At 40.8% G+C, this 12,607-nt stretch overlaps 1 protein-coding gene across 4 annotated transcripts in view; it reads right to left on the reverse strand.

Annotated features, from left to right (window-relative positions):
- Positions 1–12,607, reverse strand: part of SBF1 (SET binding factor 1) — a 107,604-nt gene that overhangs the window by 43,339 nt on the left and 51,658 nt on the right. For all 4 annotated transcript variants that reach the window (XM_066592211.1, XM_066592210.1, XM_066592209.1 and 1 more), the window contains exons 6-14: positions 9,756–9,861; positions 9,538–9,670; positions 7,839–7,947; positions 5,611–5,724; positions 4,855–4,932; positions 3,739–3,852; positions 3,522–3,650; positions 1,926–2,024; positions 238–442 (exon numbers count right to left, since the gene is read on the reverse strand). In XM_066592211.1, coding sequence (XP_066448308.1) covers positions 238–442; positions 1,926–2,024; positions 3,522–3,650; positions 3,739–3,852; positions 4,855–4,932; positions 5,611–5,724; positions 7,839–7,947; positions 9,538–9,670; positions 9,756–9,861 — 1,087 coding nt within the window. The remainder of the gene's footprint in view (positions 1–237; positions 443–1,925; positions 2,025–3,521; positions 3,651–3,738; positions 3,853–4,854; positions 4,933–5,610; positions 5,725–7,838; positions 7,948–9,537; positions 9,671–9,755; positions 9,862–12,607) is intronic.

A 12,607-nucleotide genomic window follows, 5' to 3' on the forward strand; every position in this document is an offset into this window, starting at 1 on the left:
TCTACATCATCATCATTTAACTCAAAAACTCATTGTTATAATAAAACAAGACCCGCTGAGAGGGGAAAAGAAAAAAAAAGGGTGGGGGAAAAAAATGAAGAAATTCAAGAATATCCAGACGTAGCAGTAAAAAGTAGCAGTAGGTTTTGACAGCAGAAAAGAGAAGGTAGAACAAAAATACAGAAAATAGAGTAATGGGCTAGAGAGCTGTTAGGATTGAGTAGTGAAAACACGAACCAATAGGTGGGCCAGGGGGCACCATGCACTTCTTCTCCGACCTAACAGCGGGAGGGGCGTTCTGCATCTTGGCAGCAGCCTGATCCAAGATCCATTGGATGCTACTTTCATCAAACAGAGGAAAGGACTTATTCTGAGGTCGCAAGTAACTGCCCTCTGTTGGTCGTTGTACTTTATGCATGCTAACAGCAGGATAAGGGTTCTCCTACAAGAAAAAAAAATTGTATAATGTAGCACTTGTTATAAAGTGAATAAAAATTAAGTGCACGTCACCTATGAACTGTACCACAGATTCTATCAAGAATAAGACATACAAAAATGAAATTTTAACTAACTGGGACCAATTAAAAAAAAAATTTAATTTATATATATGATACACACACACATACATACATATATAGATACACACATACACACACTTAGATATACTCACATACATACATCCATACACACACCATACTGAAAGTGTATGCACCAACTTTTTCCAAAAAGTCAAAGGCACTTTCAGACTATGGACTCCCAACATCCCACACCACACCAGATATTCTCAGAATGAGAGATCTCACAAGTTATCACAAGATCTCATGTTCTGATGAAAAGTGTGTCCTTTACTGCTTTGATAAAACAGTAATAGATCAATAAGCATAATTTTATATATACAAAATAATTGAAAGTAGTAATACATTTAAAAAAAAATATATATATACATTTGGTATCTCTATAACCATACTGACCCGCAGAATAAAGATAGCAAGTAAATTTACTGCACCATAAACGCCATTAAAACGAAGCCCAAAGAACAATGGTGCAATTGCATTTTTTTTACATTCACCTCACTTAAAAACTTGTTAAAAATTTTTCAGTACATTAAGTGTTAGAGCAAATGGCACTTGTCCACCAAAAAAAACAATAAAAAAAACAAGCCCTCACAAAGCTACACGTTGACAGAAATATTTTTAAGAAGTGGGGATGAAAAAACTATGAAAAAATGAAAAATGGTTCAGGAGTTATTAAGAGACATCTGCACAGGGCAATATAGTTTTTAAGGGAACCTGTCAGCAGGCTAGAGAGGAGGAGCTGAGCAGATTAATCTATAGTTTATGAAGAAAGACTTGGTATAACTTCAATCTTAATCATTTATAACTCCACTCATTCTGAGCCTAGTGGGCGGCCCTTGATGATGATGGCCATTTCTGTATTCACAATCATACACCGGTAACGGTCAATCACTGATGGCTCCGCCCACTGGACTGTTCAGCTCAGAATGAGTAGTGATATAAGTCAATAGAATACATGTTGTAAAGAATCTTTTCTGATAAAACTATATATCAATGCACTGAACTGCTGTTCTAGAACACACTGCCTGCAAAATGGACTGCATTGTCAATGTAACAAGTTGCCTTTAACAATATAGCTTAAGTGTGCAATATAACACCATTGCTATACTAAATGGTTAACCGCTAAATTAAAACAATTAGAACAGTGCAGTGAGCAGGTACGATTAGTTCTTGAGGCAGGTAAAAACAAAAAAGGCCTCCGCAGCGAACAGTGCGACATTTTAATGTAAATGTATAATGTAATTTTTTTTAAGCACTAATTTAAAACTTAAATCAAGCAATAATTTTGAAACTTTCAATTTCAGTATAATACAAATTAAACAAGGATAGATTCCATTCCACAAAACGTACATTTCTGTAGAGTTTCTCAGCTAGTTCTTGCACATGCTTCATTAGGTTTCTCTGACTTCCCTCCTCATACTGTAATTTCTGCACATCATAAGCTACCAACTGTAGAGACGACAAAGCAAATGGGTCAAGAGAAAACGGACATGGACAAATTCATTACAGTTACAGGCACTTTTTGTATGTACATTCATTGCCAAATAAAAACCAAATCAAGCACATAGAAAGTTATCAAAATCAAATGAAACCTTGTGTGATTGTAACACTGATATAAGTAAGTGATGACAATATCAGAGCAAAAGGAGAATTTATTGCGGAAAACTGACCCCTTGAAGGGAGGCTCTAGCATCCTGTTGCACCGCCTCTATCTTGGATACAAGATATGATACAGGTGGGCATGGAGGCTCTAGTACCCTGTTGTACCGCCTCTAGCTTGGATACAAGATGTGATACAGACGGGCATGAAGGCTCTAGTACCCTGTTGTACCACCTCTAGCTTGGATACAAGATGTAATACAGGGGGGCATGGAGGCTGTGGTACCATTGTACCACCTCTAGCTTTGATATATGATATGATAGGGGAGGGCATGGAGGCTCTAGTACGCTATTGTACTGCCTCTAGCTTGTATACAAGCTGTGATACTTGCTGTGCGCAGTCGAGCATTATCCTGCTGCCTCTTGGAAGTTGCCTTGAGAGGAACCCATGTGGCTGCAGGATGTCCTGAACATATCGCTGACCTGTCATTGTCCCTCGTACCACTACCAGGGGTGACCGACTGCTGCATGCGATGGCCCCCCCCAAACCATCACACCAGCAGTGAGGACAGTGTACACCTCTACAGCAAAGCCAAGATTGAGGCACTCGCCCCCAGGGCTCCAGACACTAACACAGCTGTCAGTCCTGGATTTATCACTGAAGACAATCTGGTTCCACTCCGCAGCAATCCAGTTTAGTTGTTCACAACACCACTGCAGACAATTGTCAACGGCAGTACATTTAATGGAAGCCATGAGACCAAATGCCCTACAGCCAAGTGCCTAATCATGGTTCAGACAGATACAGGGGTGTAACGATGGTGTCACCTGCCTCAGAGCTGCTTGTGCTTGCTGGACAATCAGATGATCTTCTCTACTAGTGGTCTGTCAGGCTGTCTTGACTCCAGTCGTCTTGTGTGCCCTCACATATTCCACTGGTCCCAACACCTCCTAACAGTCTGGTCAGAACGGTCCAGGTGGCGGGCAATTTGTCAATATGACCGACAGATGCTCGCATTCAAATAATGCGCCTCCTATCAAACTGCTAATAGGGTGAAATCTCGAAATGTTGTAGAGGCGTCTAGTGGTCAACAAGCTCCCCTCACGTGGAAAAAAACAAAGGAAGAGGTCCACTACACACAAGTAGCCACTGAGAGCCTTTTTATTGGCCAAGGGTGGAACCACTTTTAGGGCCTCAGGTGACAAGACCAGTAAACTAATCACACCACAACTCTAATAATTTGCATATCTGTCTGAGATCCACACTCTGCATGCAGTTACATTCCTTCTAGGTGCTTGATTGTTTTAACTAATTTTTTTGTAACAAAGTGTAAATTTAGTGTCTACCTCATCAAATAAATCCAGAGATCTGTATGGGGGACCTCTCTCTGTTACAAATCCTGCAAACGCCATGCCCTCCAGAACCTTGGTTAGAAAATCATCTTCCACTAATCCTCGCTGACCCAAAAAAGAAGCCTGAAAAGAATATGTACATTAATGTAAAAAAGATATCCACAAAACGATATACACGTGACATTTTTGGTTGAAATGGAAGCAAACCAACCTTATGAAACCGTATGACAGGCTCTGGGTGCACTCTTATCAGCTGAAGACAACAACGATATCCTTGCAAGATTTGAGCAAAAAGACGAAGGAACACGGCACGTACTTCCATATCCTGTAATCAGCAAAAAACGTACAGAGTAGCTCATTATACTTCTGCACAATAAGGCACAGCATGCGGCTACATTGCAGCATAATGTCATAAATGCACTTTATCACAGAAGCAGTTGTCGAGGAAAAAAATTATGGAGAGTTACAGTCCCTCAAACCGGGCACAGTACAACATCTGGCAGATTCACATTTATGTCAAGTTTTGCCCAATTAATGCTAAAAGCGTTTTTTAACTCAGATAAAGGTAACCGCAGATACTGTATATAGATAGATATATATCTAATTTTTTCCCTTGTCTGTGCTTTACATAATTTTTAAATTAAAAGCTTAAAGATCAGTCCAGAAACCGAAATGCTATAACGATTCAATCACCAGCAACAGGTTGATGTCATTGTAGCACATTTTGCTTTAATTAGGCAACTACAAATTGCAAGTTGTATGCTTATTACTTGGACCATACTTCAAAAGGCACTCTCTGAGACGAAGGGCAGAATCACACGAACGAAAGCCTAATTATGCGTACATTTGTACTTTTTTTGCACATCAGGCTGTGTTTATTTGCATCCGCAACTGCATTTCTTTACCGTACTTTTTGCATACCTAAAAAGAAATATGCAACAATGCTCTCAGCCATTTCAATAGCTAATTAGACTTCAAAATGTTCTTTTCCTGCACAAATGCACATGAAAACTGAACATTTTTGTGTGTGATGGAACACAAATATGCACTTCTGAGCGAACTCATTGAAATCAATAGGTTTTATGCACTCCGTATTACCCGCACATATATGTGTGCAAATACCGTTGTGTGAATCGGACCAAAGTCTTAGGTTCTCAACCTATGGCAAGTGTACTTCATGGAGTAGATGCAATGCCTCTAGGTATAATGGCATACTGACCTTATGTTCTGCATTTAAACTACACAGCACAACGTATGATCAAAACGTTCAGGGTACTTTGTTCTACTTTATTTGAAGACCTGACAAGCACAGTTTTAAGCCTTTTACCTGCATTCGAAGAGTTGAGGTTGTGATGGAAGATGGAGGAAATGCCAAATCAGCAATCTGTAAAGCCGGGTCTAGAAACTGAGAAAGTTGGCACAGTTAACAGCATGTTACAATACAACTGTGAAAACAGATGGGCAGTAAGCTCAGGCTTTTTTCTGTATAGGAAATATCAATATAGACACTGATAAAATATATTACTGTGTCCTCGACGCAGTCATTTTAGAGCGATATTACAAACATGCTGCATTACGTTGAGGCTATCTTCATATAGCTACCCAATACATATTACATCACCTCGCTGAGCTTCTGCAGTGCCCCCGGGGTCAGTGCAGCGCGGGCTGGCCTGCTTTTTAGGAAGGCTGCATTCCTCACATTCTCCCGGCCGAGTTAGTGAAGGTCACGTCCCTGTGACATAGCCTTCACTGGCTAGGAAATAATTCTGATCTATTGCCGAGACAGTGTGCATGAGCAGTCTCTGCAGTAGATCGGCACTCCCCCTGCTGGCCTGTGAACTGTGATGTAATGTACATTGGCTGGCAAAAAGAAGACTACCCGTGAATGTACAGAACCTCACAGGAAGGAGAGGAATCAGCCACATAGAGGGGAGGTGATCCCCTGGGACTGCAGGATAAGATCGGGGAGGTGAAGATCTGGTAAGTAAACTGACAGGAGGGGAATAGGAGAGTATAAATCTTTTTTTTCTATGACAGAACCTCTTTAATGAAGAAAGGAATTAATTTTCTGTGAGATTCTTACCAGTGACAAGGCATCTTGCGTATGATGGATCAACGGCTCAGGTAGAAGTGGAATCTGCACACATTCTGGGATAGTTACAGTGCCACCATCTAAATCTGCAATTATTACATCCAGCTGAGCAGAGAGCAAAATTGGAAGATTTTAATATGGTTATATCATACATATATCAAGCCATGAAATGCAAAGCAGCTAAACACCCAAAGGGAACTGCCCAACAAAAGCACTGGCTGTTTATGTAATCACCACATTCCCACAGTCTGAAAAGTGAAGAAACAAAAAATGGGGGAAAACAAAAGGGCCAAGTCCTTAAGGATTTTCAAAGAAGCTTCAGGAGGGGGGGGGGGGGGTGTTTTTAATAGGCACAAGGGGACACAATTTGACATTACTTGGGTGTCAGAAAATATTATATTCGTTTGAAAAAAAAAAAAAAGAAAAAGAAAAAAATCAAGCACCTAACAAGAGTTGTCAAAATCGAATAAAACTTTCTCTGTGTGATTGCAGTGTTGATATAAGTGAGTGATTACAATATCAGAGCAAAAGGAGAATTTATTGTGGAGAACTGACCCCTTAAAAGGAGGCTCTAGTAACCTGTTGTGTAGCCTCTAGCTTGGATACAAGTGGGCATGTGGGCTCTAGTACCCTGTTGTACCACCTTTAGCTTCTATACTAGATGTGATACAGGTGGGCATGTAGGTTCTAGTACCCTGTTGCACTGCCTCTAGCTTGGATACAAGATGTGTTATGGGCAGGCATGGAGGCTCTAGTACCCTGTTGGACCGCCTTTAGCTTGGATGCAAGATGTGATATGGGCAGGCATAGAGGCTCTAGTACCCTGTTGCACCGCCTTTAGTGGACATGGAGGATCTAGTACCCTGTTGTACTGCCTCTAGCTTAAATACAAGATGTGATACAGGCAGGCATGGAGGTTCTAGTACCCTGTTGCCCCGCCTCTAGCTTGGATACAAGATGTGACACAGGCAGGCATGGAGGTTCTAGTACCCTGCTGTGCCGCCTCTAGCTTGGATACAAGATGTGATACGGGTGGGCATGGAGGCTCTAGTATCCTGTTGTACCGCCTCTAGCTTGGATACAAGATGTGATACGGGTTGGCATGGAGGCTCTAGTAACCTGTTGTACCGCCTCTAGCTTGGATGCAAGATGTGATACAGGCAGGCATGGAGGCTCTAGTACCCTGTTGTACCGCCTCTAGCTTGGATGTAAGATGTGATACAGGTGGGCATAGAGGCTCTAGTGCCGTTTTGTACCACCTCTTGCTTAGATGTAAGGTGTGATACAGGCAGGCACAGACGCATACAGGCTCTATACGGTATCCTGTGGCATATATCGATCCACATTCGCTGTCACCAAGTTTCTAGCTCATGCAAACTCGTAGGCATGTCAAATTTGGCATGCCGGATGGTCCCATACATATTCTGCTGGTGTTCATCTAATTATGCTACAACTAATTTGCGTATATGCCTGAGATGTAACTGCATGCCGAATTTTGCAGCAAAATGACAACTACTTCTAGGTGCTTGATTTTTTTTTTCTGTCAAAGAGTGTATATTACTGAAAGTATAGTAAATGCTTGGAACAAGCTTCCAACAGACGTGGTTGGAAAATCAACATGCCTGGGATAAGTATAGATCTATCCTAAGAGAAAGATAAAAAGTAAATAATATAAGGCAGACTGGATGGATTAGGTGGTCATTCTCTAAAGTCAATAATCTGTTTCTAATACAAAAGTGGATTGGTCCCTTAAAAATAACATTGTGTGTTCTAGGCTGCACACAGCAGTTTAGTCCATCAAGTGTAAGGCCTCATTCACATTAGCGGATTTTTTGTTCTGTTTTATGTGCACATAAACCCCATTAACTTGTATTGGGGTATTTAAACCTGCGTATTTTATGTGCATGAAAAAAAATTGCAGCTTGTCCTATTTTGCTGTGTATTATGGATTACAATTGCCCATGCAATTCTATGGGGGTGATAAAAAATACTCATTATATTTGCATATTCACACATTAAATCAATGGGGGTCTTCTTGAGCTTTTTTTTTTTTTGCACGTAAATATGCAGTGATTAATGCCCATTTATGTGCAGGGAAAAAAACACAAGAAGGTGAAAAAACGCATAGTTCATTTGAGAAAATGCGCACCATATTTATGAAGCTAAAAGTGCCTTTGCCCATGAGAGTGAGCCCTAGTAACGTTACAAAATAGTCTTACTAGATCCTGAGTTTCGGACCGAAAGAGTGCATTTACGCCAATGATGAACGGTGTTGGTGTGCTGAGAACCTCAAGAAGTTGAGCGGGAAGAATGGGCACGTACGTGAAACTGAAAAAGAAACAGTTATATGAATCCAAACTATTGAGACCACTTAGAGATGAATACATGCCATGTCACTTCTAACAAATAGCATCAGTGAATCTCTCAGAACCATTCAGGCCTTGTTAAAGGAACACTAAACATGCAGATGAAGCAGTGCCAACCGCTACGCTATGTTAATAGCGCAGGCATGCTATACTGTGAGTGTAGTGCTGCCATTGCTATGATATAAGTGTATAAACAGTGAATGGAGTGGGGTGCATGTGCATGACTAGCACTCTGTTCACAATCTTATTCCCCCAGGCCCACGAAAAGTAAATGAAGATGGTTACACATGCACGTCGTCACTCCATTCACTAGGGGGAACTCAGGATGCTCCATTCTCGTGATCTCTAGGAGTCACAGTGGCTGGATAACTAGTGAATATACATTTATCAGCTATGCTTTGCATAGATTGAGCATCTACCCCTTTAATTTCTTAGTGTAGTCTTTCTCTAACAGTACAGGATCCTAACCCCTTAATGCCACAGGACATAAGTTTAAGTCCTGGCATGGTGGTAGTTAACGCATAAACTTACGTGCTGTGGATGGCACAAGCTTTACAAGTGAGTCCACTGCATCCCGCAGCAGGAGTCGGCTATGGCTGACAGCAGGCCTCCGGCTGCAACAGTGGGGATCGATGAGTACATTGATCCCTACTGTTACCCCCTTACATACTGTAATCAATACAGATTGCAGCATGCAAAGGATTTACAGAGGAAGTGTGCTCCCTCTGTAGTGTCATCGGTCCTCCATAGACTGCTGATGGGTTGCCATGTCAATCAGAGACCAGTGTCCAGGCATGCCATGGCCTGTCATTGATATATTATTATTGAAGTACTGCAATGCATTGTCAGAGCTTTTCTGAATCAAGTCCCCTACAGGAACATAAAAAACGTAAAGGAAAATAAAAAATGTGTAAAAAAAAAAATATATATATATATATCCATCTATCTTTATATGAAAAGCCCTTTTTTGTGTACTTTTACCCTTTTTGTATAAAAAACAAACATTTAAGAAACACACCACCACATATTTGTTATCTTATTTGTAACGACCTGTACAATGAATTTAAAAACACTATTTATCCTGCACAGCGAAAACTGTAACGGCTCGTTTTGTCTTCCAAAAAAGTGCAATAAAAGTGATCAAAAAAGCCACATGTACCCCAAAAATGGTACCAATAAAAACTACAGCTCGCACAAAAAAAAAGTCCTCAAAGTGATGTAAAAGAAATTATTTACAAAAAAAAATTACGTAAAATTAAAAAAAACAATTAGTAGCATTATAATCATACCAACACACAAAAAAATCATCATATGATTTATGCTGCATGACTAACGCTGTAAAAGGAAAAAAAATGGCAGAACTAATGTACAGAAGATTTACATGATGCACTAGTAAGTCCATCTCTACTATTAAAATAGACTACCAGAAGAGGTATATAAAAAGTACAGACAACAGTTTTGTTTTTTTTACATATTTCAAGCTTTAAAATAAAGAAAACCCACTTTATTCTTTTAGGGAATGCAAAATGTTTGCGATTACAATAAACTGTACCTGTATCTGAGAGGAAACAATATAGCTAGGAGAGCTCTGCAAGCTTCCGTCAAGCGCTGGTAGCTCCGAGAAAGAAACAAGATCTTATGCTCAGTAAGAGCTGCACAGAACAGGCACAATACATTAGTGATACCTGGAAAGCAGATTAAAAGTAAAGTGTTAAATACAAGAAAAAATACTAAATAAAAGTAGTAAGTGAATGACATATGGCTACTTACCAAGTTGCCGAAATAACTGGGCTACACTACAGTTGCTGATTGGAAGGGAGTCACATATTGGGGTTTGGATGACTTGGCGGTCCCCCGCTCCCAGAGATATGGTTCTCTACAATTAGAGGTCAAGATAGAAGCTTTGTTACTCATCGGTAAAAGACACAATATCAAGCAAAGTAATACAAGTGGAAATCCAGTTACAGCAACTGAGTGGCAAAGAGATTGCAATATAGGACTAAGTAACTAAGTGAGGCTGAAGTTGTGACAAGAGTACGCAAGAGTGAAGAATAAGAGGGGTGAAGAGCAGGGTTAGGGGTTACAACCAAACTTTTGGCAATTAAGCAGCCACATGGTGTTTGCAGAATGTGCTCATCTCTTTAAATGACAAAATAGGAAATGGGCCATTGATAGTGTAATAATTAAATATAGACTGTGTAAATATGCTGGGATACCCATGTAAAGGATCAATCCCACTTGCACCATCTTAAAGTCCCATACATGTGAAAAACATAAAAAGTTTGATTGTTTGGTTACAACCAAGAATTATACCAAAACAATCACATCATCAACATCAGAAGTATAAATATCATACCTTATGATTGCGTCAAAAATGAAATTCTAAACGCAAACATGGCTTCTGCCAAACTTGAGAAGAGCCCACTCTAGCACTGCACACACATCGTGGCTGGGCACATGCCATTTTACTTTAAAGATAGTGAGCAATATTATCAAAAGTGTAGTAGAGAGAAGAATGCTTTACCTTACAGCCTTCAAATCGCATGACTTGTAGAAGACTCCCGTTGTTTTATAAAGGTTCTATTGTTTAGAAAATTACCAATCCTGAACGTGCTTTACATTTAAAAGGAAACCTGCTACAGGGTTCATACTGTCCGAACTACAGGCAGGATAAAGTCAGGAGAATACGCACTGTGCCCCCATGTATGTCTAACTCTAAAACAGTGCGGTGTTACAGAATAAACCCATTTTAAAAGTTTGAATGACTAACTCGAGAATGGAGCGGTCAAGTAAAAAGGCAAACCTCGCCGGGCTCTTCCCGGTTGCAGCATGTAGGTGACAGCTCTCCCTATACACATGAAGAGGAGCTGTTAGTTAACATGCTGCAGGCACGGAGAAGCCATGGCGGCTCGTCTCTTTGGCTCAAGAGCTCCGTCCCCAAGTCAGTCAAACTTTAAAGGTGTATCAATTCTAAAATGCTGCAATGTTTCAGCATAACACATACAGAAGGGTAATAAGTATACCCTGTCCCAGGTTCTGGCACCCCGTTAGATTGGCCAGCATGAACCCAGTGATAGGCTCCCTTAAACTACAAGTGACAAAATGCATTATTAATGGTATAGTATAACTGAAAATGCCAATGCTAGTTGTTCCATAATGGATAAAAAGAAAATGTATGCAAAGATCAGAACATCTCGCATGAGGGTGTATAGGTATGTGCCCACATACTGGAAATAAAGGTCTTACTGATCCCTCACATTGTGTGAGCTTACTCCCAAGTACCTAGCAAAAGTGCAGGATGATCAAGAATTTGCAGACACAACCCTCTCTACGCCTGTGAACAGTCATTTGTTTTTGTCAATTAATTCAAAAGGACTGCAAGTTTCTAATTTCTTTAAATCCTAAAAAATCTTTACAAAACAAGGACTATGAAACCCCATTAACCCCTTGAGTGGCACGCCCGGAAATTTTCCGGGACGAGCTCCACTGCTCATAGCAACATAGCCTGGAAGATTTCCGGGCTATGTATCACTATGGGAGCTGCAGAGCACAATGCCACAAGCTGTGACAGTGTGCTCTGCCTGCACAGACCCACACAGAGCAGTGCAAGGGCTTTGAAAAACCAGCAGAAGATATTGCCGATATGCCGTCAATCTCCTGCTTTGTTTACAGGTTGCCATAGAGACCATCGGCTTGTCAGAAGCAAGCCGATGGTCTTTGTGGCAGGGAGAGCTTGGTGCTTGGCTGTCAGAGGACAGCTAGGTACCTGCTCTTACAGCAGAGATCAGAGAAAACCTCTGATCTCTGCTGTATTAACCCTTTACATGCGGCAGTCTATGTGACTGCAGCATGTAAAGGGCTGTCACTGCAGCATGTAAAGGGCTGCCACCATCGGACCCCCGGAATGTGATCAGGGGGTCCTGATGGGTCCCTGTGGAAGTCTCCTAAAGGGACCAAAAAAAAATTTTTTTAAAAAAGAAAAAAAGTAAAAAAATAATAAAAAAAAATAATAAAAACACTTGTCTCCCTTTACTTTGTAAAAAAATCAAAAATACAAATCACACATGTGGTATCCATGTGTCGTAATGACCCAGAGAAGGAAGTTAATACATTATTTAACCCCTTATTGACATGGCCCCTTTTTTTCTTTTTTCCCCATTTTTTTTTCCTCCCCCCTGTTTAAAAAAAATCACAAGTTGTCCTGCAAAAAACAAGCCCTTATATGGCCATGTCAATGGAAAAATGAAAAAGTTATGGCTCTTGAATTTCAACTAATTTTGCAGTTGCGTCTCAATGATTAGACCATTTTAAAAAACCTGCCCTGGTGGGCACGACAGGGTGGTAGGAAACCCGCCACTCAAGGGGTTAAGGCCGCTTACAGTCCGTTTTTGAAATGTTAAATGTACAGCGCCACATAAAACGATGGCACTACAAAATAACGTCGGTGAAGTCAGATTGACTACAAGGGGTCTGCCTCATATCATAGGGTCAGGTTTCACTGCTGGCATCTTGGCCAGGGAAAGTAGGGTGCATTCAGATGGATGAGAGAGAGTTGCACCCGATATTCTCAGGTGCGACTCGCAACGCACAGCTCATTAATACCCCGTCCGCGTGCTCTGCAG

The sequence above is a fragment of the Eleutherodactylus coqui genome, chromosome 2, assembly GCF_035609145.1.
Source record: "Eleutherodactylus coqui strain aEleCoq1 chromosome 2, aEleCoq1.hap1, whole genome shotgun sequence".
Taxonomy (NCBI): Eukaryota; Metazoa; Chordata; class Amphibia; order Anura; family Eleutherodactylidae; genus Eleutherodactylus; species Eleutherodactylus coqui.